General features: G+C 47.0%; 2 protein-coding genes and 1 long non-coding RNA gene across 8 annotated transcripts; 1 reads left to right on the plus strand and 2 right to left on the minus strand.

Annotated features, from left to right (window-relative positions):
* Window positions 1-1505: 1505 nt before the first annotated feature.
* On the minus strand, window positions 1506-8572 carry C1qtnf12 (C1q and TNF related 12). 2 transcript variants are annotated; one of them, XM_048417408.3, is made up of 8 exons: window positions 4929-8572; window positions 3473-3589; window positions 3246-3357; window positions 3002-3129; window positions 2418-2526; window positions 2174-2264; window positions 1959-2037; window positions 1506-1721 (listed from the first exon to the last, which is right to left on the minus strand). In XM_048417408.3, exons 1-8 carry the CDS (start codon window positions 5085-5087, stop codon window positions 1623-1625), a joined length of 894 nt encoding a protein of 297 aa, XP_048273365.2. In that variant the 5' UTR covers window positions 5088-8572; the 3' UTR covers window positions 1506-1622. The 2 variants fall into 2 exon arrangements, with proteins under 2 accessions (XP_048273365.2, XP_048273359.2); XM_048417402.3 differs by having other exon boundaries at window positions 3002-3153.
* A 132-nt stretch (window positions 8573-8704) lies between these two features.
* Window positions 8705-22874, minus strand: Ube2j2 (ubiquitin conjugating enzyme E2 J2). 5 transcript variants are annotated; one of them, XM_048417434.2, is made up of 8 exons: window positions 22457-22588; window positions 20325-20487; window positions 16992-17122; window positions 15903-15943; window positions 11320-11422; window positions 11095-11233; window positions 10035-10115; window positions 8705-9337 (listed from the first exon to the last, which is right to left on the minus strand). In XM_048417434.2, the coding sequence occupies exons 3-8, from the start codon at window positions 17120-17122 to the stop codon at window positions 9053-9055; spliced, it is 780 nt and encodes a 259-aa protein (XP_048273391.1). In that variant the 5' UTR covers window positions 20325-20487; window positions 22457-22588; the 3' UTR covers window positions 8705-9052. The 5 variants fall into 5 exon arrangements, with proteins under 5 accessions (XP_048273391.1, XP_048273399.1, XP_048273378.1 ...); XM_048417442.3 differs by lacking the exons at window positions 20325-20487; window positions 22457-22588 and adding an exon at window positions 22742-22874; XM_048417421.2 differs by lacking the exons at window positions 20325-20487; window positions 22457-22588 and adding an exon at window positions 22626-22765.
* Window positions 22807-26378, plus strand: LOC148121587 (uncharacterized). The gene is made up of 2 exons (XR_015738014.1): window positions 22807-22929; window positions 23097-26378. It is a non-coding gene; the product is annotated as an uncharacterized LOC148121587 (long non-coding RNA).
* The last annotated feature ends 201 nt before the right edge of the window (window positions 26379-26579 follow it).

Consider the following 26579-nt stretch of genomic DNA (forward strand, 5'->3'; position numbering starts at 1 on the left):
ACTACCCTCAGTGATGGAGTGTGGTCTGAGACTTTTAAGCTGGAATAAACCCCTTCCTCTTCAATTTTCTTTTGGCTATAGTGTTTCATCAGAGCAATCAATGCCCTAAGGCAGAAATTGGAGCTGTGAGTGTGATATTCTGTGTCAGACTTGACCATGTGTTTTAGGGAAGACTGTGGAAGGACTTTGGAACTTGGGGCTAGAAAAGCCACTAAGTGCTCTAAGCTTAGTGAGCTACCATAACTCACAAGATAATATTAGGAGCAATACAGATGATGAAGATATCTGGCTTGTAAGTTTCAGAGGGAAGTTTGAGCATCCCTTAAGCCTATTATCAGAGCTATTTGCTATTTTGAATTAAGAATCTGTGGTCTGGTTAGCTAGGGCTGTTATTAACACTAAATTGAAATCTTTCCTCACTGGGATAACTGATACAGGTCAGCTGGGGCTAAAGAATTAGTTGTGATTAAGAGACCACCATTACTGAGGGAAAACCTTTTTGAAAGTATTTCCTCAGAATCAGCACACAGAAGCTCTGATCCCAAAAGCAGAACTTGGTAATATATAAGAGTTTCGCCAGGTGATATTGGTTTTGAAGGCATGAAGGGTCATGGAGAGAGGTTGAGGAGAGCCCAGGAGAGGCTGCTAATGAGGTACGGGTCAACTGCAGCAGAGAACCCAGCATTCTGGAGGTGCCAGGGCCACAGGATGATCACCACAGACAGCAACTGGTGTGCAAGCCAGCCTGAGCCTGTGGAACAAGCCGCATGTGCTATGGACGGCAAAACCAGAAGGGGGATTGCCAAGACCCTTCCCAGACATGAAGCACTGAACTTTTTATACCCCTGGACTTTGTTTTTGCTTTGACTGTGACTGTACCCTAATTCTTTTCTCTTGAAATAACAAAGTATTTAACTTGCTTTTTGATTTTACAGAAACCCACAATTATGAGGTCTTGGATATTTTAGAGAAATTTTGAACTCTTTTTTTAAAATGTATTATGTATATAGTGTTCTGCCAGAATGGATGCCCACACACCAGAAGAGGACACCAGATCTCATTATGGATGGTTGTGAGCCACCATGTGGTTGCTGGGAATTGAACTCAGGACCTCTGGAAGAGCAGTCAGTGCTCTTAACCTCTGAGCCATCTCTCCAGCCCCCCAAAATTTGAACTTTTGAATTTTTGGGTTTTTTTTGTTTTTTTTTTTTTTTGAGACAGGGTTTCTCTGTGTATCCCTGGCTGTCTTGAGGCTCACTTTGTAAACCAGGCTGGCCTCAAACTCAGAGGTCACCTGTCTCTGCCTCAAGGTCAACTCAGTCTCCAGTTCATGAAGAAACTTTGCTGGCTTTCCCCCCTCCTCCCGCTCACTGGCTGGAAATCCATCTAGAGACCTTGTGAGGATATTTCACTCTGGCCCCTCTTTGTGGCTACACTCTGCTCTGGGATCTTCTGCTTGCTGTACATCTCCCGTACAAACACAATAACCAGATAGCACCCAAGAGTGATGGAGAAATCTGGAGCTCTTTATTGTTATGACAGTTATTAATTGGGGAGCAGTCCTTTGTAGTTCCTCTAAGATGCAAGGCGCTGGCCCCCCAATCATCGTTTCTTCAGCTTCTCTATGTACCCAAAAGCAGTCCAGAGAAACTGGAGCTGTTCTGGATGGTGAGGACTGCCCCAGAACTGTTGTCCACGAACACGGAGACATACTGTCCAGACTGAAGACATTTACAGTGGGCATCATTACAAGTGGGTAGCCCCAGCCCAGAAGTTTACCCACCCATGGGGATAGCATTTGGAGGCAATACTTCCAACAGTTGAAAGACCACCCATACAAAGACCAGCACCATCCTAGGCACAAGGATTCAGAGGTCCTGAGCAACTACTTGCACAAGGCTGTAAAACCCTCCCAGGCTAGAAGCCCACCCGCCTGTTCCCTGAGCCTACACCCTTACCTGTAGCTGCAACAGCCCCTGAACCTGCACTGTGAAGACCTTGCTGTTGCTCTCCAGGCCTGATACAGCCTCCAGGGACCTAGGCATAGCACCACAGGGCAACAGTGTAGGGGCCACTGGCCCATGGTGCTCAGATATCCCTCAAGGTGACTACTTTTGATCTCAGTCCAAGGACAGACCCCAGAGGACCATTGTGGGCAGCAGGACTCACTCACGTGTGTTGATGGCACAGAGACTCAATACAGATGAGGACACGGATAGTGTCCCGGGAACGCAACCGGCCTCTGCCCTGTAGCTCACTGTGGTCTGTGGAGAGAGCAGTAGGTAGGGGGCCTTCTGGACACTGCCTAGAACAGACTCAAGTGTCTGCCAGGGAGGAGGGTGGATGGCATCTCTAAGGTACCCATCACCAAGGGATAACCTACCCAAAACCCATACTACACACACAAGCTGGCTTACCAATGTGCAGGCTGGTAGAAAACTGGAAGATGGCAGAGACTGGTGCTGTGAATCGGCCCAAGGCCAGGCTCAGGCCAGATCCCCGCAGGAAGGCACCCTGGGCAGTAGGCTGTAGAGATTAGGAGGTGACTGGCTGGATTTCAGGAACTGGACCCTCACCATAAATACTATAACCAAGGGAAGTAGCTATAGCCCAACCCCATATGGGTCTTTTCTGGGCCACATTCTCTCTGTGGAAAGGACAGGCCTGATCTGTGTGTCGATACCCACGTGGGCCTTAGAGCAAAGGTTCTAGGTTCCAGTGGGTAAACAGGACCCCAAAAGCTATCACAGGAAGTGGCAACTCTAGGCCCCTCTTCTGACTTAGTATAAGGTGAGGAACATTCGAACTCCTAACTTTGACAAACGTTGGCCTTTATCCTCTACAATAGTATCTCTAGGAACCAATACAGGCATGTGTCCACCAACTGTCCAGTGATGGCTGTGGGCCCATCTTGCCAGTAGGTGCCCACCTCTATATCCCATCTCCTTGGTACATAAGCCCCAAAGATAAAAGGACTACTTTGGCCCAGGTCCCCACTCACAGTCTGGAATCCTTGCAGCTCCACCAGTGTCTTCTTGTCCACCAGCACAGGACCTTTCAAGCGGCAGTGGAAGGCCTCAACCACCAGCTGATGGTTGGGTTCTTGGGGTAACAATGTATCTGGTAGCCCTGAGAATCGAAGTTTCGTGGCCTCTGTGGGGAGGGCCACTTTGGGTCAGGCCCCTTCTAGCCTTGAAAGAGCCTCCTGGCTTCTGAAAGAGGTAGGGTGCAGGACACAGTCTTACCTTTCAGCATCTCCTGAAATTCCTGCAGCAGGACCTCTGGGGTGACGTCCATACCAGGGGAACCAGGAGGGCCAGGGGGTCCCGGGGGCCCTGGGAGACCCGAGAGGCCTCGCTAGAAGAGGTAAAAGAAAGTGAATCTAAGTAGGACCCCTAATTACCCCTTTCCCTGGGCTTAGAACTTGAAAGGAACCCAGAAAGGTGGGTTCCACAGCAGCTCAGGGGCTTACCAACTTCTTATTCCGTCCACGGCACCGTTTCCTAGAGGCCCCATCATCTGGCCGGCGGACAAAGTTCAGCCATGTCATGTGGGCATCTGAGAGTTCAGGACCAGAGGCCCCTAGTGGCTGAAAATCCAGAGAAGCAAGGCTAGTGTATTGACTACCAGGCCCTTGGTCTCTGTCCTGACATATCCAAAGATATTTAGGAACTACAGGTTAGTTGGGAGGGATTTGGGTACACAGGAAGATATCACAGCAGAACTCAAGCCACAGTCCGAAGGGACCATCCCTGTTGATCAAAACCTGGATGTCCCCATGGGTAGGGGATGGGGGTAGGCAAGGGAAGGTCTGCTGCCTCTGAAAAAGCAAGAACCTGATGTTAGGAAGGACAGGCAAACTCTCACCCAGGAACAAAGACAAGAACATCTGAATACACCATAATTCTCTATCCAGATCTGTGTGAACCCTTGGAACTAAGGGTCACACACAGCTAAACCAGGGGCAAAGGCTGCAGGGAGATGTAGAACAAGACCACCCCCAGCACAAACAGGGAAACCTGGAGGGAAGTTCACAGAGGCCCCACCACTGCTAATGTCTTCCCAAACTGTCAACTGCCCTATCTCTGAAAGGACAAGCCTGGGCAGGGCAGAAAAAACTGCCACCACCTCTCTTCCTTCGTATCTAATGAGGACTACTTAGGACCGAACACCCGCGGGAACTCCCACTGTAAGGGGCCACACTCTCCCTTTTGCTTGCCCAGGAACCAGTGTATGGCTTACACTCCCTCAGTTCTGCTCAACTTATTAGGAAAATGGGGCCTCAGGCTTGAGATGGGTTGATGTGGGCTGAGAGGCAACCAAACTGGCCAACAGAGAGACACCCTAGGAAAGTGAGATGCAAGGGTCAAAGATTCAGAGCCAGAGGTTCCTGTTTGAGTAGGCTGTTTCCTTTCCAGTCCTGGGGGCCCCTAGGATGGCAGCAGTAGAGGCTTTGAGACTAATGCTCAGGAGAGATCCCTGTCCGTAGAGGACTCAAAGAACAGGGCGCGTTCTTGCATGCAAGAAGCCACAGCAGATGGGACTACCACAGGATCCCTGGAAAGCACAGGGGACAGCCTAGTCAGGCTGTCGCCTACACCAGGTGCCCCATTTACCAGTCTGCTAAAGTCCTTCCCCCACCCTCACCTGACACAGCAATTATACCTAATGGCATCAGATTACTGAAAAGCATCCTGAGGCTTCAAACAGTTAACTGTAGCCCCACCAGGCATGGTAGAGGGGAGCTCCCCACAGGCCAGCCCTTGTGCTGTCTGCAGCAAACTCTAAGCCAGGACCAGCAGTCAAGGTCTCAGGCAGAGCTCAGGTTCTTCCCCAAGAAGAAAAGGAGCAGAGCTGTTGAGGTAGGGGGACAATCTAAGCTTTGAAGCTGTACTCACGCGCCCACATGCGTCCCAGCACGCACCTACCTTGAAGGAGCCTGGCAATCCCTCGTGGTTGGGTGTGGTAATATTAGGGGACTCCACACGAATGGCCAGCTGCTGAGTCCTTTTGGGTTCCTGCCGTGACCCCGCTCCTGCAGTCTGCAGCCAGAGGAGGGCTGCTGTGGCCCAAGCCCAGGCCCACATGGCTCGGTTTCCACAGGCAAAGGCTTAGGGATGGGAGACCGGGCCAGTGTTCTCATGGGGGCGGCCGCATTCAAAGCCCCTGCGCGGGGGCGAGGCCCAAAAACGAGCCCGGTTGCCGCTGGTGCATGTCTGCAGGATGAGCCAGAGCACAGCAGAGAACTATCGTCTCCTCCAGTCTCCCCTCCTGCATAGTACCCTTGCCGGTGCCCCAACACCAAATGAGCCCTCCCTCCTTTCTAAGCCTCTCAGGCTCCAAGGGGAGGGTTCACACAGGGCTCATCCACTGCCTGGAAGGCGGAGCAGTGCAAGGGCGGGACCCCCGTGACCAGTGATTCAATCACCCCTTTTAAAGAAGTAGGGAGGAGGAGCAGGGCTGCATGTCCCCTGCACAAACAGTTCCCTGGCCTCTTTTCAGCAAAATTTTTATTTAGTTAAGCTAGGGGTGGAGGTAGGGGTGCTGTCAGCATCGACTCTGTGGCATCTTTCATACCTTCAGGGCAGTGAATCCCAAGTAATTCATTCACTTTAGGAAGCTTTCTACAAATCTCACACACAACTCATTCACCAGATGCAGCCCCTACTCTAAACCCCCAACACAGGGCACTGGAGGAGAGCATCTCCACCACCTGGTTGCCTGCCCCTCCCAGCCAGTGGTTCTCCTCTACTTACATGAGGCCTACCAGGCTGATCTCTGCAGAAGCAGAGCAAGTAGAGGCTCTGGTCTAACTTGTCTACACCAGTCATGGGGTCAACCTCTACCGTCTGTCCCCAGGCCTCTCTCCTAAGAAGTTAGCACAGGCACAGGTCACTCTGACCAGTGGAATTTCCCCCTCTAGTACTTGTGATACAGTGGCAGGTTCCCAGAGGAAGAGGTCTTCTGAATCACCTTCAGGCTGCAAGTTGGTCAGCTGAGGCCAAGCCAAGTCAATGGTATCTTCACCTCAGTGACTATGAGGTAGTGGCCCTTGTGAGACTGGACCAGGATTCCTAATAGCCAGATGATCTCCCACTGGTAAAAGCTGTGGCTAAGAACAGTCACAGCCAGTGGATCTAACTGCTCTATAAAGAAACAGGAGCTGCATCCCCAACACACACTGGTTCCAGTGGGTTTGGGTCCTGGTAATCAGAACAGAATGTTCTAGAATAGAGCCCCCTCAACTCCCACACCAAAAAAAGGTGAAAGGTGGCCAAGCAAGCAAACCCAGCTCCAGGTCACAACCAGTCAGAAAAGCCTAACAAAACTAGAGTAGGGGAATGTAAAGGAAGTGCCTATCCCTCATGTTTCCAGCTCCCAGGCAAATCGTCATCTCCAGGAACAGCAGAAGTTAATCTTAAAAGTGTTTCACACATATTGTCAATGCCTCAAGCCCTCAAAAGCGCCTTTGGCCCTTATATTTATTGGTGAGATTACTCTGGATGATGAGGAAGTATCAGCACTCAAACCTGCAATGACCCATACCTAGTATATACCTGTATGTCAAGAAAGACAGCCTCTATGGCCAGGGTCAAAGCTCAGGGTTGGGGGAGGGCAAGGGACCCCCTCATCAGATGCAGCACGCTGCTCTCCTGGTTCACCTATACCCTAGTGGCCTAACCCTTCTCAGTGTGACTGGCAATGGGATCCCAACTCTGCCTTGCAGTTCATAAGCAGGTAGACTAGGAAGCAAGACTTGGCCTGTCACAGGGATACCACAGTAAGGACTTCATTTTATGGCTTCAATATCTCCCTGCCACAAACAACTTGGAAAATAACCAAAAGAATTCTACTTTGGTTTACAAAAACCCTGACCAAGATGACCAAGGCAACTTCTGGCTCTCAACCAAGCCCTGGAGAAAACAGCTTGACAGGAATCTATGGGCTCACTATACAAGGAGATTGCTCCCTCTTACCCATTCTATAATAAAATTTCCAAAGATCAGTCAGACCTATAATCCCAGTACCTAGGAGGCAGACAGAGAATTCAAGGCCAGCCTCTGTTACATAGTAAATTCAGGCCAGCCTGAGCTACATGAAATCCTATTAAAAAAGAAATTCCCAAAGGTTGCCCGGGAATTGTTTTTTTCTCAGGAGAGGAACAAGAGGTAGCAGAGCTGAGATGTTTCCTTCCAAGGTACCTCTCCCTAAATATCAATAGGACACGAGCTTTGGGAGAGGCTTCTCACCTGTACCAGTCCAGGATGCCAACTGGCCCCACCAGTGACTGCTGCCAAGAAGGGCAACACACACACAGGGCTAGACATGCTTGATCCAATGGAACAAAGGCCATCTTTTATTTGGGGTCAGTGCAAGAACCCAGTGGACACAGGGTTCTCTAGCACTCAAAGGAGCTAGAAGGGCAAAGTCTTGGGGCTAACCTACCAAGCCTTCTCAGCAGCAACTGCTACACTAAGTGCGACACCTTGTGGTCAGAGAATAGGTTGACTTCTTACTTCTACTTTAAGAACAGCACTAAGATTTTCTTTCATTCTGGGCTGCCAAGAATTGAGATTTCAGCCAAGAAGTGGTGGTGCCAGTTCTCAGGAGATAGAGGCAGGCAGATCTCTGGGCCTGAGGACAGCCTGATCTACAGAGTGAGTTCCAGGACAGCCACGGCTACACTAAGAAACCCTGTCTCAGAAAAAATAAAGATTTCACATACAGAGAACACTACATGTTAAGTAAACTAACATTCTGCCTTATAAGAACTTCAGGAAACAAGGAGACTTTGGAACTGATGTTAAACAGTTACCCAGGTGCAACAGAGTACTACACAACCAGGGAAGAACTAAGGTCTAGTACTAAAGGAAGAAGTCTATAGGGCTCCACCTACCGCCACCATTGCTGTGCAAAGACACACCTCAGCCAACAGCCGTAGGTTTAACAGGCCCAGGCCCAGCCACGGATTATCAATCCACCTTTTGGCAACAGTGACATACCCTTCCCCCAAGCCAGGCGTGACTCTTGCTCAGTCTACCAGGGAAGAACATTAACACAGGCAGCATGGCATTTAAGAATGAAGGTATAACTAAGACCTTTTCAGGAGAGGGCATATACTAATTGCAAATTATAAAATGATCACACAGGTTACACTTCAGCTTCACCACTGGTCTCTAAAATGAGGTTGGTTTAGGAGTCTCTTTGGGTCCCCTGGTGATGACTGATGTCCTATACAATGTCACTGCCTCCATTTGGTACCTTACAAATGTCAGCTTTCCACACAACTACTGCAGATACATCAAACACAAACATTAAAAAGGTAAGATGTTGGGCATAAAGGAGTCAAGCATTTAAAAACTAAAACTTTTCACTCAAAGAAACAGCAAGAAGGGACAGGTATTTAGGTTGGCAGTAATATCAGGACCACCCCCCACCCACCTAAGCCTTCACTGTAGTCCTCAGCCACTGTTTGTGGTCAGGGAGAGCAAGCTGACTCTTCTACCTTAACAAGAACAGAACAAGCATTTTCTAAAAGTACTTTTTCCCATTCGTAAGCAGAGTTTTACATCAAGGCCAAATCATTCTCTCCTAGACCCCAACTGGGGCGTTACCAGCCAGTCCGCTCAGCCCCACTGGAGGTCTGCAGCACTGGCGCCATCGTGGAGCCTTCAGCTCCTCCACTAAGAACACACACAGAGTATTTATTTGATAGGCATTAAAGTTTTATATTTTTAAGTGACGAAATCTAATAAAATGGAAAACAAAACAAAAAACCAGGTTTACTAAACAGGTCCAAAAGACAACACAGGAGATAAGCAATAAAACCAAAGCGTGAGTGGCCCTTGTCCACATCAGCCTCTGGAGGGAGGTAAGAACCTCCAATCTCCAAATCACACATTTTGGTTTTTGCTTCTTTTTAAGGTTTTTAAAAAGTGAAGCCCAGGAGTCCAGCAGGCCATCCTGTGCTCAGCAGCATGTCCATTCCGCTTGCATCAAGCTCTGGCCCCTGCGTCCCTCAGCAGCAACTGTCGACTGCGGCTCTTGAGCCTCACTCCTGTGCTATGCTTCTCAGCACATACTTGACCGTGTAGGCAAAGGCCGCAAACCCAACTATAACAAACAAGTTCGCCAAAGCGCCGCCCAGGAGTCCATGATGCCTGTTGGCCTGTGGGAGCCCAGCGAGGTTCGGGCCGGCAGCAGGTGCATGCCCATTGAGGAGCTGGATCCCATTCTGGCCACGGTGCATCTCCCCATCAGGAACTACATCTGGCAAGGGAAGGTTCTGGGGCCTGCTACTTAGTTCATCTTGTGCTTTCTGTTTCTGTTTAATTTCCTGAGAGAAAAAACACAAGAACCCTCAGTTGTCTTAAAATCCTATTCCTTTGGAAGCAGCACTCGAGTTTTTAATGAACCCCAGAACACAGGTCTGCATTCCCCTGCAGCAGATCCTAACCCAATAGAGGATAGTTCCTGGTCCCAACTTTACAGGTAAAAAAAATACAAGATATCAAAATTACTATTCTGTGCCTGCACCAGGAATAACAATGAGATATCAAGTATTACACCACTGTCCAGTCTGGTGCTTCTGCTCACTGTCATGGTCTCAACTCCAGGCCAAATCAGGGATCACTTAACTCCACATGGCATAGTACATACCCATGTACCTCCTAGCCATTGCTGGGGTACATGGTCACCTGAGGAATGGCCACTGATTGGCAATTTTCATGCCTTTGTAAGGACAGACTCATCCCCAACACTTATACATGTCTCTCAGGGTCTCCCCCATCCCTGGGCTCTGTCTTTCCTACACTGTAAGGTTCTGGAGAAGAGCCAGCTCTGTCACCCAAAAATGTGGAGGCATAGCCAACACAGACCCCTCTACGTCCTGCAGCAACATGGAGGGCTGCAATTCCTCTACAGGGAAACAGCAGTAGGCACAGAGACACAGATTTTCTTTGGAAACAATTAAATCATAAGTGTTTTTAACATAGGGGAAGACAAAAACTGAGTTCCAACTTTTGCTTTCTTACCTCCACAACTTCGGGAAATAATTCACAAAAGACTTTATCTTTTAAATTAAACACTAAACTCTGTGCTGCCAGCTGTCTTTTCTAGGAAGAAAGAGAAGGGAAATATCAGCCAGGAAGCTAATTTTAATTTTTCTGTTGTTCTGTTTTTTGAGGCAGGATTTTTCTGTGTAGTCCTGGCTGTCCTGTAACTCACTCTGTAGACCAGGCTGTCCTCAAACCCAGAGATCCACTTGCCTCTGCCTCCCAAGAGCTGGGATTAAAGGCGTACACCAGTACTGCCCAGCTAATAAAAATAATAATAATAATAAGAAGAAGAAGAAGAAGAAGAAGAAGAAGAGGAGGAGGAGGAGGAGGAGGAGGAGGAGGCAGCAGCAGCAGCAGCAGCTCTTGCTGGGCAGTGCATGCCTTTAATCCTAGAAGAGGTAGGTGGATCTCTCTGAGTTTGAGGCTAGCCTGGTCTACAAAGGGAAATCCAGGACAACCAGAGCAGTTATGTGGAGAAGCCCTGTCTGGGGGTAAATAAATAAATAAAATTTTTAAAAAAGAGGCAGATATGGTGGTGCACACCTGTAATCCCAGCATTCAGGAGGCCGAGGTAAGAGGAACACTACAGATTCAGTAACAGCCTGTCCTACATAGTGAGTTCCAGACCACCATAAGCTAATAATGAGACCCTAATGGCAAACAAAACAAAACCTCAAAACAGACTCCTGCAGAGTCAAGAATTATAGAAAGCACCAAAAATGCTTTCTCTTCTCAAAATTGTCTTATGAAGGCTTATTTATCTTTTTGTTATCAATTAACATCACACGATCATGATTCCTATCATCTAAAGAGAACTGAAACGAGCAGGGAACAGATGCTGTGCAGCCCCTCTCAAGTCTTACAAAGTCTCCTGAGGAGTACAGGAGTCAGGGATTCTTAGCAAGGACAAAAGCAGAGCTGGAGACAGAGATGGGCAGTGAGGCCATGGGCCATGTTCTGAGGCAGTCAAAGCAGAGATTTCTACAGGAACAGGGCAGAACCACAAGGCCCCGGGCGAGGCGCTGCCACACCTCACCGTGAAGTCCGATGTCTCTATGCTGCCCAGGGTTGGGCCCTTCTCTACCATGAAGCTCAGAAGCCCTGTTAAAATGGTGGAGACAGACCACGCCGGATTCCATGTATCTGGGTGGAAGTCTGTGATGGAGAGACACAGTCTGAAAGAGAATGACTTTTGTAAGGAAGAATGTACATTTCTCAAGACCACAGACAGCTCAAAGCACTGCGTCACCAGGAAGCTTACCTTGTGTTGCACTTAAACCTTCCATTGGGGGTTATCATGTAAATACTTGGAGGTTTAAATGGAAATTCTCTGGGAAAAATTAGTTTTCCATGATAATAGCCACCTATATCAAAAGAAAAACAGGCTTATTAATTAGCCTTGTCAAGAGCCAGTGTGACTGCTTCTCAACTCTCACCACCTTATCCAGTTTCCAGCTGGCTTCCTGAGCCAATAGTATCCCACTGCTCCCTCCATGCTGACTCACAGACTCAACCTACTACTACTGCCTGTCCCCAGCTTCTGACTCTCCGTCCATTACAACTGTGCCCACAGGAGTCCGTAACGATCACTTCCCCACTACAGCTACAGAATACCCCTTCTCTCTCCAGACTCTTCCTCCCTTACTGAGAACTGAGCCTCCTCCACTATTTCATTTGGTTCCTAGCAAATACATCCCTAGCACCAGCATTTGCCTGCAGGGGAAAAAAAAAAACAAACAGAAAAGACCCACTTGCATTTCAAAGAAAAGGGTCACATGAATGGATGTCAGGCATGAGCTGGGTGAAAGAGGAATCTATATGATATAACATAGTGCAAATTAGGCAGGAAAACAGAAAGCTACTGGACATCAGTTAACTACTTGCGTTAAAGAACACATAAATGAGCCGGGCGTGGTGATGCACACCTTTAATCCCAGCATTTGGGAGGCAGAGGCAGATGACCACCCTGGTCTACAAAGCAAGTTCTTGAAAAACCATAAATTAAAAAAAACAAAGCCAAAAACAAAACAAAACACATAAATGAAGGCTGGAAAGATGGGTCAACAGTTAGGAGCCTGCTACGCAAACATGAAGAGTTTGGATTCTAGAACCCATGAAACAAGCTGGTCCCATGCATGACTACAACTCTAACAATGAGAGTGAGGGACACAGATGATCACTGGAGCTTGTTGGCTACAAGTCCAGGTTCAAAGAGGCTGCTTCAATGGAACAGGGAGACCCGACACCCTCCTCTACCTTAGCACACACATGTGCACATCCCTACTCCCACCCCCCTGAAATGTGAGTCTTTGTTTATAAATACACATTATTGATTGGTTGGGCTGGGGATTAGACCTAGGGCCTTGCACCTGCTAAGCACTCTACCACTGATCTCTATCTCTAATTCCAAGACACAGGTTAAATACTCAGTGTCTGTGGGTGGGTCTCACCCTCAAAGCATGAAGATGTGCCTGTCAGAGGAATGCTTTTTACCAAAATGACTACAGCAAGACAGACCCTCTCCCCTGCAACCAAAGTCAGTTCTTGCCATGGAACACAAACCTAACCCAGAACACAGAGAAGAGTCTATGATGAATAGGCCACAAGCAGAACCTTGCAGAACCATAGATGTTCAGCTGCTCTATACTATTTTATCAGGCTATGTTTCCCTACTGGTTTGTGCTCTGACAACACCAACTGACCTGGTGATATGTACTGTTTCTGGGCTCTACATCACACGCTACAATCTGTTTTCCTGCACCACTGCTTGTTCCTCACTGCTACAGCCACATAATGTATGGGAAACAGTGGCTCTTTTACTTAATTTTCCTTTCAAAACATTTTTTTTTTTGGAATCTACTTTAGGTCCTCTGTCTTTTCATGTAAATTTTAGAGTGAGTCCTAACATTCCTAAAACACAAATAAGATTATATTAAATCTACAATTAGTGGTAAATTAGCAGACTTTCCATAGGAAGTCATGTTTTTACTCTTAGGATGGATGTGTCTAAGAGACTGTCACAGAGCTCAAACTGAGGAGCTGCAGAGGAGCCATTAGGAAGGGCAGGATACCTCACACATAAAGAGGAAGAGCACAGGAAAGTGGTCATCAACAGCATCATATACTAGAGGATAAAAACTAAGGACTAGCTGGTCGGTAGTGGCGCATGCCTTTAACTCTGTGAGTTTGAGGCCAGACTGGTCTACAGAGTGAGTTCCAGGACAGGCTCCAAAACTATATAGAGAAACCCTGTCTCAAAATACAAAAACAAAAATAACAACAACAACAACAACAAAAAAGAAACTGAGGAAATTCCTTAGACAAGACAATTTAGAGGATTCCTTATAGACTCTTAGAGAATATTATCTACAGCTACCAATGGGTAAGTCTCATTGAGTAGTGACAGCTGAGGAGAGGCAGTAAAGAGAGGATGACAAGGGTTCAGTAAATTGGCAGCCTGAGGGACAGAACCCACAGAACTACACAGAAGAGGATAAGGAGATGGAAGAATAGAGGATACCAGCATTAATGGATAAGACACTAGAGTTATAGGTTAGGAAACAGGAACAGCTGAAAGCCAAGTGAGAAGATCAGGGTTGAGTTGCCAAGACCCGGTAATCGCCAAGACTCTCTGCTCATACATCCTTCAGGGCTACCCTCTTCTCACGCCATCCCACATCAACAAACCTCAGCTGACCAAGTGCTGGGTGAGGTCTTGTCACACAGTGTTCAAATGCTCACACTTTAAAATTTAAAAACAGAATGGAGAGGTTCAGAAATTAGGAGCACCTGTTGCCTTTGCAGAGGACCTGAGGTTTGTTTCCAAGCACCCATATGGCTACTTGAACTGTCTGTGATTCTAGTTACAGAGGATCCAACACCTCTATTGACCTCTACAAGCTCCGACAAACACACAGTGCCACATACATATATATGCACACATATACATATTTAAAAATTCAAAACAACAGCCAGGCTTCAGTGGTGCATGCATTTAATCCCAGCACTCGGGAGGCAAAGGAAGGTGGATTTCTGTAAATTTAAGGCCAGCCTGATCTACAGAGCAAGTTTCAGGACAGGCTCCAAAGCTACACAGAAAAACCTTGTCTCAAAAAAAAAAATTAAAAAATAACTTCAAAACTTAAAATAGTTCAAGCACATCAAACACACAAAGTGTTTTCATATTATTTTTACCAACTGTTTGGAAGCCCATCTTTCACATCTACTAGGGACTAACCAAAAGAAATATCAAGGGCTCAAGACAAATAGTCTATATGCCTCTCCTATTTCACCCACACCCTGCTGCTATAAGGCTCAGACAAGTTTCTGGTATCTGGCACTGTAAACACCATCATCGCGACATGCACACACATTTATCTCCACCCCACCCCCATAGACCCTGCATTCATTATCCAAAACAAATTAACCCAAAACTTAGGATCCCTGGGTCAAAAGAAAACCTGTTTAAAAAAAATATATCAGTCAGGGCTAGAGAGACGGCTCAGCGGTTAGGAGCACTGACTTTTATTCCAGAAGACCTAAGTTCAATTCCCAGCAACCACATGGTGGCTCACAACCATCTATAATGAGATCTGGCGCCCTCTTCTGGCCTGCAGACACACATGGAGGCAGAATGTTGTACACATAATAAATAAATAAAATCTTAAAAAAAAAGAACTCATTAAAAAAAAAGTATCAAACTACCTGTAAAAGTTTGCCCTTTTTAATTCTCAACCACACCAGCTCTCAAACAAATATCCCAAACAATACTCTTTGTTTATGTTGAGGATGGAACCCAGTGCCTCGCAGAACCACTAACATCTCCTCTCTGAAGTGTTCCACACTAAAGTTAGGCCTGATGGTTGGAAGCAGAGGCACTGCCTACCTGGCCAGTGCTCTGCCCTGGGCTTAACTGTGAGATGGTGTCAATCTTGTTATAGGACCCTAGAAATCTGTTGACAGTTCTGAGAACTAATTTGCCAAAATCACCGAGGGCCCTAGTAGTATTTGGTTATCTGAGGGATCGGGACACCAGGTTAACACTAGCAAGCAGTAAAGGAAGGTAAGAACCTGTTAGGACCTATATTCTTCCTAAGCCTCACATGCCTCCACTTAGCTTAAACAATTCTGAAGACATTAAAAGTACCTGTACCTAGTCAGGAGGTAGTGGCACACACCTTTAATCCCAGCACTCAGGAGGCAGAGGCAGGCAGATCTCTATGAGTTCAAGGTCAGCCTGGTCTATACAAGAGTTAGTTCCAGGACAAGTTCTAAGCCATGGAGAAACCCTGTCTCAAAAAAACAAACAAAAACAAAAACATAAAACAAAAAGAAAAAAAAGTACCTAGTACCAATTTTTTGACAACATTCCCTTTGGCCTTAGAAAGAGAAGAATATTTTACTATTTATTCCAATCTGCTTTCCCCTGGGTTGGAAAGATGGCTCAGCAGTTATGAGCACTTGCTGTTCTTGCAAGAGGACCCAGGCTCAATTCCCAGCACCCACATGGTGGCTCACAATCATCTGTAACTGCAGGGTCTGACCCCCTCTTCTGTAGGCACCAGGCACACACGTGGTATACAGACATATAGGCAAGCAAATACCCAGACACATAAAATAAAATTAAAAAAAAATCTTTTCCCCATCTCTAATCAACATAAAAGGCTGGGGAAATGTAGGTGATTAATTACAAACAGCCCAGAAATACCAAAATAAGCAAATATTTCTAGGACTTAGAGAAATACTAGGATGAGGTTCAGGTAAATCTGATTTAACTACTATATATCCAAACAGAAAGACTGTTATTTACATTGACAGGAATGATTCATGTGTTTTTCTACTCACCTTCATAAGGAGTCATCTCAGGACCTCGGACAACATAATGCCTGAGAGAGAAGGAGCAAATTACTTGATCTGTAAACCACGTAACTCTCTAAAACTATAAAGTTCTCACAAAAGGCCTGACACTGCTGTTTGGGGCAATACCCACCACTCTAAACAAAAAGGGGACGGACACATACATCATGGCTCATGCTAAATCCTTCTCTCCTAGGAGTTTGGTGTTTCAGTGGGTGGCATGCACAGGAGCCTAACGGCCACTCAAACAGAGTGTCTAAGGTGATGTCCAAGCTCACTGTTGGGGAGCTAAGGGTGCTCTGAGCAAACACCCAGTGCCAGAAATCTAGTTGCTTCTTTCTGCATTCCCCATCTACCTCTTCCCTTTGATGCTTTCTGTGTTTTTTCATTCCAGCAAATCTTAAGTGAAAGTTGGTGAGGTGGATTAGTGGGTAAAGCACACACTACCAATCTGATGACCTGAGTTCAAGTCCTAGGATCCCCTACAGTGGAAGAAAAGAGCTGACTCCCAAAATTGTCTTCTGACCTCAGCATATATGTGGTGGCACACATGCACCCACTCCACAAACACACAAACACAATAAAAATATTAATTTCAATCTCAAACAAGTCCTTTCTAGAACATAATCAAATCAAAGGGTGAACCTAGAGCCCTCTAACCAGCACTTAAAGAGGAGTTTCCCACAAACCGGGTAAAAGGTAAGCAAGCCCCTCAATGAAACTAGTCTCCACAACAGCCAACTATATCCCAGGGACCACATTTGACTTTCATCACTGAAACAAGGTTAGTTCTAATGGCACCAAAGGGGCCCTTCATGTATTTCTTCTGTTAACAACATCCAATCTGCAAAATATTTTTTATTTTTAATTCAGGAAAATCTCAAGATTTCGAAAACTCTAAAAGTAGTAATGTTTTTGTTTTTCAAGACAGGGTTTCTCTGCGCAGCCCTGGCTGTCCTGGAACTCACTCTGTAGACCAGGCTGGCCTCAAACTCAGAGATCTGCCTGCCTCTGCCTCCTGAGCTCTGGGATTGAAGACATGTGCTACCACCGCCCAGCAGGAATACAGAATCTTACCATTCAAGAATATTTGAAGGGAGGGGCTCAGCACAGATGTAAGGCACTGGGTCTTTCTTAATTCGAAGGTAGTCCTGTTTCAACCTTTGTGTGGCTGTTGTTGGAGCTCTCTTATTGCTGTTATTGCTCATCTATTTAAAAGAAAAAGAAAAGCCATCTCTACTTACAGAGACCAGAAGAACACAGACAACGACTTCTGCTTCCTTCCTGCAGCCCACCAACCACGCCCTCCCTCAGTCTCTTCCCTGTGTACCCCTACTACCATCACCACTTTCATTTATGCAACTTGATACCAAGTGTCTGATATAGATGCAAGTAGAAAGAACCATAAAGCTGCATCTTATCCTCAAAGAATTTAAGAGACTGATTCACTCAAGTGGGATCTGGATAGGCATGAAGTCAGGCTGTACCGGCTCCAAAGAGCAACTCTTCATGTCCTTTAACTCTGCTCAGCAACACCTCAGTAATGGACATTTCACAAAAGGAAATTAGTGAGTCCCACGGGCCCTCTCCTGGCTTCGAAGCCTGTTTTTTATCATCACTCACAAGTAACAGCAGTGGGAACAAAGAAATTATGTGATGCTTTCAGAGAATTGGATACATGTACTGGACAGAAGAGAAGGCATGTTCAGGGGAGCATGGTTACCATGTCAGTCAGAAGCTCAAACACAGCAAAGGACAAAGAACAAGATTAGCCAGAGAGACAAAGCCAAATTTCCAGAATCCCAAGAGTTTTAGTCCCCAGCCCTAGGGTATACATGGTGGTTTGTGAAAGAACGGCCCCCACAGGCCCACTGAAAGTGGCACTATCAGCAGGTCTGGCTTTGCTGGAGGAAGTGGATCACTGCGGAGACAAGCTTTAAAGTCTCAGATGCTCAACTAGGCCTAGAGAGGCATTCACTTCTGCTGCCTATGGATACAGATGTAGAACTCCCAGCTTTTTCTCCAGCACCATGTCTACCCACATGCCACCATGCTTCCCACCATGACAATGGACTAAACCTCTGAAACTGTAAGCCAGCCCCAATTAAATGTTTTGTTTGTAAGAGTTGTCATGGTCGTGGTGTCTCTTCACAGCAATAGAAACCCTAAGATAGTCTGGAACTCCAAGTAGGAAGGTCTCTCTGGGGCTTCAACATAAGGCAGCAGTGAAGGACACACACAGGCAGTGAGACCACGACCCCCCCCCCCATGCCCCGCCATCTTATTGGTTTAATAAAATGCTGACAAAAGTAGCCAGGCAAAAAGTATAGGTGGGACAAGCAGATTAGAATTCTGGGAAGAGCAAAAGCAGAGACGTAGTCACAAGTCAGAGAGACAGAGGAAACAAGATGAGAATGCCATACTGAGAAAAGGTACCAAGTCACATGGCTAAACATAGACAAGAATTATAGGTTAATTTAAGTTGTAAGAGCTAGCTTTTTTTTCTTTTTTCTTTTTTTTTTTTTCCCTTTTTGGCTTTTCAAGACAGGGTTTCTCTGTAGCTCTGGGGCCTGTCCTGGAACTCACTCTGTAGACCAGGCTGGCCGCGAACTCACAGAGATCCGCCTGCCTCTGCCTCCCAAGTGCTGGGATTAAAAGCATGTGCCACCACTGCCCAGCTAAGAGCTAGTTAATAAAAAGCCTGAGCTAACAGGCCAAATAGTTTATAATTAATATAAATCTCTATGTGTTTCTTTGGGACTGAATGGCTGCGAGACCCAGCAGAACAGAAACTTACATCTACAGTGTTTGATCATCAGAATCCAGATAGTGGAAGAAAAAGAACTCTGCTTCAAGATGTCCTCTGACCTTCACAAACAAGCCCACATACATGTACACTCATGCACAAGCAATGCATACGTCCACAAACAATAAATACATATAACATAAAAACTTTTACATATCTTTAATCACAGCACTTGGGAAGCAGAGGCAGGTAAAACTCTTGAGCTTGAAGCGAGCCCAGTCTACATAGCGATACTCTGTCCCAGAAAAACAAAGAACTGAATGAGGGACGCAGACCACTTAGCTCTACTCCAGAAGGAGGCAGTGATGGAGAGAATAGTGTTTCCACTGCCAGAGGTGTCAGAAGAGCTCTTACTTGTTCTCTTTTCTCATGATTTAAGACAGAAACAAACACACAAACACAAATCCACAACTAAAAATAAAGTCTGAATACTACTAGTCTAAAATACAATTGAGGGGCAACTTGGGGATATACAAATTAGAGAGGAGATAACAGGCTGATGATATGGTTCAGTGGATAAAGATACTTGTTGCCAAGTTTGATGACCTGAATTCAATTCCCAGGATTAGAGGAGAGAACTATCACACGCTGTTCTCTGACCTGCATGCACATGCTACAAGCACACACCTCCCACTACCAAAAATAAATAAATATATTTAAGTTCAGATGAAAAAAGCAGAAAATGAGCTTGGCTATAAAAAGAGCAGGCTGGACATGGGCAGTTACAGATGGTCTTATCTTTTGATACTAAAGATCCAGGCTTGTCCAGCGTAGCCTCCACTTCTTCCTACCGCTATCCCAGGTCAACCATGACCTAGACATCAGTGAACATCAAACATCAAAGCTGTGATTTTCCCATTCTGACCTCCCAAACTAGATAAACCTAAAGTCAATGCTATCCTAGTCTTCTCTGACTTATTCCCAGCCGACAACCACACGTTCTTCAGCTCTCTTCAATATTTGCATATTACTTGAGAGCTATCAACTTTTAACCCTTTGGCCTGGCTAATTTCCTGGTAGACACAATCACCTCAGACCTCTGCATCTGCCTCCTCTACCAGTATTGACACCTCATGACAACCAGGGCTTGGTATGTACTTACTCTCTACCCTCAGGGCCTGCAGAAGGGATAGTTCTGCCAGGGTATCCACCACAATCCTTTCATGTGGCTCCTCATTTGGGGAAGTGGGGGATGAACCCTAATTCACATATTACTTGTTCACTTTCTTCCAATTCCAACAACCATAATGCAGAAACACATTACTTTCCTGTCAGTCACAAGAACCGCCAATCTCTTCGCACTTCAGCTCATCGTGTGCACTAACATCAAGGCAGCTTAACCATCCACTCCTCACCAGAGACAGCAGATAAATGGCAACAGCTTCTTTATCTGCCAAACCCTTACAACAACCCATCGAGACCCAGCTCTCACAGCACCTACTAAAGTCCAACCTTCCCAGCCCATCTTGGACTGGTAAAAACACACATACACGCATCAGGGTCCTCACTGACTTCCCTAGTCAAATAAACACCTCCTTTTCTGTCCTTCTCAACCACACCACCACCATCACCACCCCACGGTCTAAGAGTATAGTACACAGAACCTTTCTGGCAGAATCAAGGGCTTTTGCCTGATGCTTCCAAGAATGCTCACACCAGGAACAAGGTTACAGTCCAGCATGGCCAAGAAATGCTTCCAGAAAGCACTGTCCCCAAGTTCTTGGCTTCAGAAGCCATGTGGGCCAGAGAGCTCAACTTGCCCAGCACCTAGTAAGAAACAAAGCAATAGCCAATGATCCACAAGCAGAACCACAAGACTTGTTCTTTCTCTTACGATCATCCTTGAAGTTAATACTCCAACATGTACAAAATTATTTCAGTGGGTAATTCCAAAACAATTGATTTAGATTCAGCTAAGTGATCAGTGGACACACAGGAAACTAGCAAGGTTAGTTGTGCCAGGCTATAAATATAACTCAGTTGGTTAATGTTTGCCTAGCATGCATGAAGCTCTGTGTTTGATTCCTGCACCACATTAAACAGAGCATGGTGGTGCATACCTGCACTCCCACAACTGGACAGGTAAAGGTAAAGAATCGTAAGTTCAAAGTCATCCTAGGCTATATAGCTTAGAATACCATAAGATCCTGTCTTTAAAAAAAGAAAAGAAAGAAAAGTCAGGTGTGGTGACACACATCTTTAATCCTGGCACTTGGGAGGCATAGACAGGAAGATCTCTGTGAGTTTGAGGCCAGCCTGATCTACAGAGTGAGGTCCAGGATAGCCAGAGAGCTACTAAGAGATAAAAAACGAAACAAAAAAAAAAACCCAAAAACCAAAAAAAACCCAAAACCAAAACTGAAAAACAATCTTATCTAGTCAGCCCCAAGACCAAGGCCCCTCTCATACTTGATATTTTTTTTTTATTTTGGTTTGTGGGGGGAGGGGAAGACAAGGTCTCACTGTATTGCTCTGGCTGTCCTGTCCTGGAATTCACCTTGTAGACTGGTGAATTCAGACTGGCCTCAAGCTTGAAGATCCTCCTGCCTCTGCTCCCTCAAGCGCTGATATTAACAAAATGTGTCACTATGACTGGTTTTACCTTTTTTTTTCTTTTCAGCACTGGAAATTAACCTAGAGTCTCACAGGAGCAAGGGAGGCAAGTGTTCTATCACTGAGCTGCGTGCCCAGCCTCAAACTTGCTTTTAGACATAAAATTATATTTATGACTTCTCCGTTGCCCTAACTACTCCTCCTTTACCTCATTATAACAGTACTCTCTTTCATGATTCTCCTAGGGGACTGCAGGTGACAGGAAGCAGCCAGTCACTAGCAAGGTAAGTCTTTTTTCTCCCACATCACTGTGTCTCTTGAACGAATCTCTCCCACACGGGTAAGGACAGGTCAGGTGATGGTGTGGAATAAGACCTGGGCCTGACACACCCAAGGCCAGGGTTTCCAGGGAGCCAGGGGCTCACAGCAGCAACCCAACTGCCACTTTTCCACACACACACCTGAGAAGGGGGCTGACACAGTTCAGGAACACAATGATGTGCAGACGAATGAATGTGAGTTCTAGCACCTAGACCTAGCTCTGCCGGAAGCTCATACACAGGACTTTCCAATTAAATAAAATCCTAACCTTTTTTTTTTTTTGCTTAAGCTAAATTATCATTTCACACGCCTAGAATGAATAAAGCCTTGTACCACTGCTTACAAAAAGGCTACTTTTTTGCACTTGTTGGCTTACAATGGACCGTGGCCTTGCCTTATCTCTTCCTAGCTGTCTATCTGGACCCGAGAACCGGACCTGTGTTACAGACTAAGCGATTAGAAGGCGAGGTCATCGGTTGAGGGTCTGCAGTTAGTGAAAGTAAACAGTAAGTCCTCACGGTCCTCACCCCGCCCCGCGCGCAGGGTAGGGTCTTGTTCGGGGCCAAGTCCCACTCTTACTTTCCCGTGTTCTGTTACCTCCAAGGGCATAACGGTGGCCACAGTCGCTCCTGTCGGGGTTTACTAAGCAAGTCTGAGGTTCTAACGGCTGCCACCCCACCGCACAAACTTCCCGGAAACGCTTTTAAAGATCGACCCTGGCTACTCCTGGAAGTATTTATTCCGAGTGCACCAACCAACAGGCCTCTCCGTGGGAGATGGTGCTGCGTGGCAAACCCCATCTCTACCCTGCCCAAGGCACCAACCCCGAGCCGGGAACCCCAGGGCGCCCTCAGTCACCGACCTCGGGTCCGCGAAGGGACGCTCCGGTCCAGGTCGGGGCACAGCAGGCGACGTAACGAACGGGACCCGCCGTGCGGAGTCCCCCGAGTCCCCGCCCGCCGCTGCGGCCGGCTCCGGCGGGGCGAACGAGCGGGCCCGAGGCCCCGCGCAGCACGCGAGCGAGCGCTCACCTCTCCCTGAGGCCGCCGCCGCGTTCAGCTTCGCCGTGGTCGACGCCAGAGCAGGGTGCGGAACAGTGGGGCCCGTTCTGGGAGCCGCACCCGCGCCGGGACTCGGCTCACCGTACCTGCCGCAGCTTTTCGGCTGCTACCGCCGCTCGGCTTCCAAGATGGCCGCTCGAGGGGGGGGGGTGGCCGAGGCACCGCTTCCGCTTCCGGTGCGCCGTTTGCGAGGGGAAGCGCTTCTCTAGGCAGTTCGGTGAAGGGCTCTACTGTCCGTTCCCGGGTGTCCCGGGTGTCTCAGCTCGGTCTTGGAGTAAGTACGTCCCGCCGCTGCGCAAAGGGTTGCTGGCGCGTGCGCAGTGGGAAATAGCTGGGGCGGGGGCGGGGCGAGGGGCGGGGGCGGAGCGAGGGGGCGGGGGCGGGGACGGACGTGGCTCCTTTCTGTCTCAGAGGCAGGAGCTGGCTGCTTGTCTCTTCCAGGACGCACCCTGGGCAGGATACTGTCTGGCTGGCACCCCAGGAACAATAAGTGGCTGCAGGAATCTCCCCAAATCTCGGGCCAGTCCGGGACGGGGACCCGTGAGTTCTCCACGATCTGAGACGGCCACCGGTCACCTTCTGCCTGAGAATCCACTGGTCTGCTCTTAATGAGAGGGTTCCGGGCTTAAAGGTCATCCCGCTTGCACTCGCTACCCCTCTAGCCATGAAGATCCCTGTGTACAGCGCAACTCACGGTCATAGGCATAGCCAACCCTGCGACAGCCTCCTAGCCCTGAGGACAGCCGTCCTCGTAAAAAATAGTTCCTGTGTTTTAGTACCAAGCTTTCCATCCAGCTCATGAATACCGTCATTATGCTCAAGGACATTTCTCTAAGACGTGTTTTCCTCTCCCACGGTCTCCTTCCTGGCCCAGGGAGGGGAGGTGTCACAGCTTGGTCACTTGGCCAGATTATCTGACTGGGGCTGAGGCATGAAGCTGCCAGTGAGGATGTTCTGGGTACGAGTTCGGATCCTGACAGCTGGAGATGCTGGTCAGAGAGGCTGATAGATGTCCATACTATAGATGTCCCTAGTCCATCGTACTCACCTTCCTGCCTCACCTTTGCATTCCTGGGATGCTCAAGTTTGTTCTTAGGTTTGTTACACACATCCCATGTTCTTGACCCAGCACCTTCCCATTCCATTTGCCTATGAACTCAGTGTGTGTAGGTTCCAGGAAACCAAGCTGGATATGACAAGTGTTGGGACTCCACCTTGCAGGGCAAGGAAGGGCTGGGATCTGGAGAAAAGGACCCGGATGGTCTCACATCCTCTTTGGTCACTTGAGAAGCAGCTGAAAACTGGACTAAGTGTCCAGTCCTTGGGGTGTCCTCAAGCTGTTCCGGGGATGCAAGTTTGGGGTGCGAAGAAGAAGCAGTCATTGGCAGTGCCTGACCAACCAGATATGTAGGGCAGAACTGCTGTTCAACTTTAAGGTCTTGTCCTTCACCATGACCCTGACTGCTTCTGGGCATCAGCAGTGGGCTCACTGATTATTGACAGTTGGTGGCTGAGATTCAGCACCATGAATCCAGCAGTGGCCATTGATTCATAGGGCAGGTGGTAGATGAGTCCACCCACCTGAGTTGTGATCTGGGTTGCTGCAGCTCTGGGGAGTGTCCTGTTGGTCAGCCCACTGTGGCAAGTTAGCTTTGGGAGATCAGCGGCTTCTCCCACTGTCATACTCAGAAAACGCATCAGCAAAGACTGTGCCTCTTCCTTCCCCAAGATTCTGTGGTCCCTAATCAAGGTAATTTAAGCCACTTTTGTTGTTTTGTAGACAAGCCTATCATGCATTTTCTTAATTTATGATTGATGTGGGAGGGCCTAGGCCATTGTGGGTGGGGTCACTCCTGGGCTGGTGCTAGGCAGAGTGATGTTTGCCTTTAATCCCAGCATTCGGGAGGCGGAGGCAGGTAGATCTGAGTTCCAGGCCAGCCTGGTCTACAGAGTGAGGTCCAAGACAACCAGGGTTACACTCATGTCATGTTACATATGGCGCCCAGACGTGGATAACTGAATCCACAGAAAGCCTGAGAAAGCTTGGGAAAGAATAGGGTAAAGCATATTTTCTTGGTAGCAGCAATTTCTCGGGTCTGCTCTGCTTGCTAGAGGCAAGCAAGTGCTCTCATCTAAGAGAGGCTTCCTGACTTAGCTTTAGCTGCAAAACCCTGAAGCTCTTTTAAGAGGTCCTGTCACGAAACACTTAAATGGTGTTGATGAAAAGCTGAACGCATGCTTTTCAGTTTTCAGCTGTACAGCAGGAAAAAAAGCTGTGCCATTTTAAAATGCCGACTTTATGGGCATTTTTTAACGCCATAGAGTTGTGGCAGTGAACTGCAGCTCTGGCTGGTATCTCAGCCATGAGGCTGGAAAGCTAAGGAATGGCCTAGATCCAGCCGTCAAAGCCACGGTTTTAGACTCACGTGGTCAGAAAAAGAAAGAGAGTTACAGTAAAGAGAGGTTCAAAGACGAAGAAAACCTCTAAATGGTTTACTATGTGTTAAAAATATATGCAGGCTGAGGTTAAAGTCATTAAAAATAAAAAAGAAATAAAGGGAGAAATAGGGTGTGGTGGTACACACCTTTAATCCCTGGGAGGCAGAGGCATATTGACCTCTGTGACTTCAAGGGACAGAGGTAGAGATTGACCTCTGTGACTTCAAGGTGTGGTAGCACACGCCTTTAATCCCAATGCCTGGGAGACAGACAGATCTCTGTGAGTTCAAGGTGTGGTAGTATACACGTTTGAGCCCAGCAGGGGGGGGGCAAGGACAGCCTGGTCTACAGAGTTATTCCAGGACAAAGATATATACAGAGAACCTGTCTCAAAAAGCCGAAAGTTAAAAGTAAAATTAAAAGAAATAGATGTTGAAATAAAGCTACGTAAAGATGGAAAATACACAGAGAATCTTGATACTGTATGCTATTATGCTCTCTTTGAATTATTTGAATTCTGAACAAGCAGTAATAGTTGCTAAAAGACTTTTGTTTATAAATGCTACTGAACTAACCCAAGATAGGTATTTTGAAAATACCTTGGCTTCAAAACTGAAGTCAAAAGGTATGTTACTTTGGAGAAGAGATTTTGCTTTTGTTTCCACAGAAAATGAGAGGTTGTGGATTCATTCTGAGTTAAGAAAAATCCAGTATGATCAAGGAAGGCCACCTGAGAAATCTCCGACAGGAACAGATGGCCCAGATGACAGAATTCTACATCCAGAACAGATTCAAGACTGCTGCCTGAGATGATCAAGACTCCCAGGATACTCCAGTCAGGACTTGATTATAACTCTAAATTTTCTTTAGGTCCCCATAAGATTATCAGCGCCCCCAACCAGCAGGAAATACTACGCCCACATTCCCAACAAATGGACTATGGGTATTTTCATTTGTTTAAAAAAAAAAAGAGGGAAATGATGCGGGAGAATTGTCTGTATTCTGTCAATCATATTTTAATAAAACGCTGATTGGCCAGGCAGGCAGTATAGGCGGGAAAACCAGACAGGAAGTAGAGGTGATGCAATGAGAACAGGAGAATTCTGGGAAGCAGGGAGGTTCCTCTGCCATTCCTGCGCAGATCACTGAAGAGGCAACATGTAAGCTGACAGCTGAAAAAGGTACCAAGCCATATGGCTACCATAGATAATAATAATGGGTTAATATAAGTTACAAGGGTTAACAAGATGCCTGAGCTAATGGGCCAATCAGTTTATAACCTAATGTAGACTCCGTGTTATTTTCTTTGGGAATTGCTGGTTGTGGGGTACCAGGCGGGACAGAAACCCCAACAAGCCAGCCCTCATGTTACATATGGCGCCCAGACGTGGATAACTGAATCCACAGAAAGCCTGAGAAAGCTTGGGAAAGAATAGAGTAAATCATGGTTTCTTGGTAGCAGCAATTTCTCGGTTCTGCTCTGCT

Source organism: Myodes glareolus, chromosome 6 (assembly GCF_982192425.1).
Source record: "Myodes glareolus chromosome 6, mMyoGla1.1, whole genome shotgun sequence".
Classification (NCBI taxonomy): Eukaryota; Metazoa; Chordata; class Mammalia; order Rodentia; family Cricetidae; genus Myodes; species Myodes glareolus.

Bases quoted from the DNA above. Each gene is read 5' to 3' on its own strand.
- C1qtnf12 (XM_048417402.3), bottom strand. From the start codon at position 5,087: ATGTGGGCCTGGGCTTGGGCCACAGCAGCCCTCCTCTGGCTGCAGACT. The intron at 3,590-4,928 runs GTAGGTGCGTGC...CTGGATTTTCAG, and splicing joins GATTGCCAGGCTCCTTCAAG to CCACTAGGGGCCTCTGGTCC. The intron at 3,358-3,472 runs GTAAGCCCCTGA...TACCTCTTCTAG, and splicing joins GTGGACGGAATAAGAAGTTG to CGAGGCCTCTCGGGTCTCCC.
- Ube2j2 (XM_048417442.3), bottom strand. From the start codon at position 17,122: ATGAGCAATAACAGCAATAAGAGAGCTCCAACAACAGCCACACAAAGG. The intron at 15,944-16,991 runs GTAAGATTCTGT...CTTCTCTCTCAG, and splicing joins CCTTCAAATATTCTTGAATG to GCATTATGTTGTCCGAGGTC. The intron at 11,234-11,319 runs GTAAGCTTCCTG...ATTCTCTTTCAG, and splicing joins AGGTTTAAGTGCAACACAAG to ACTGTGTCTCTCCATCACAG.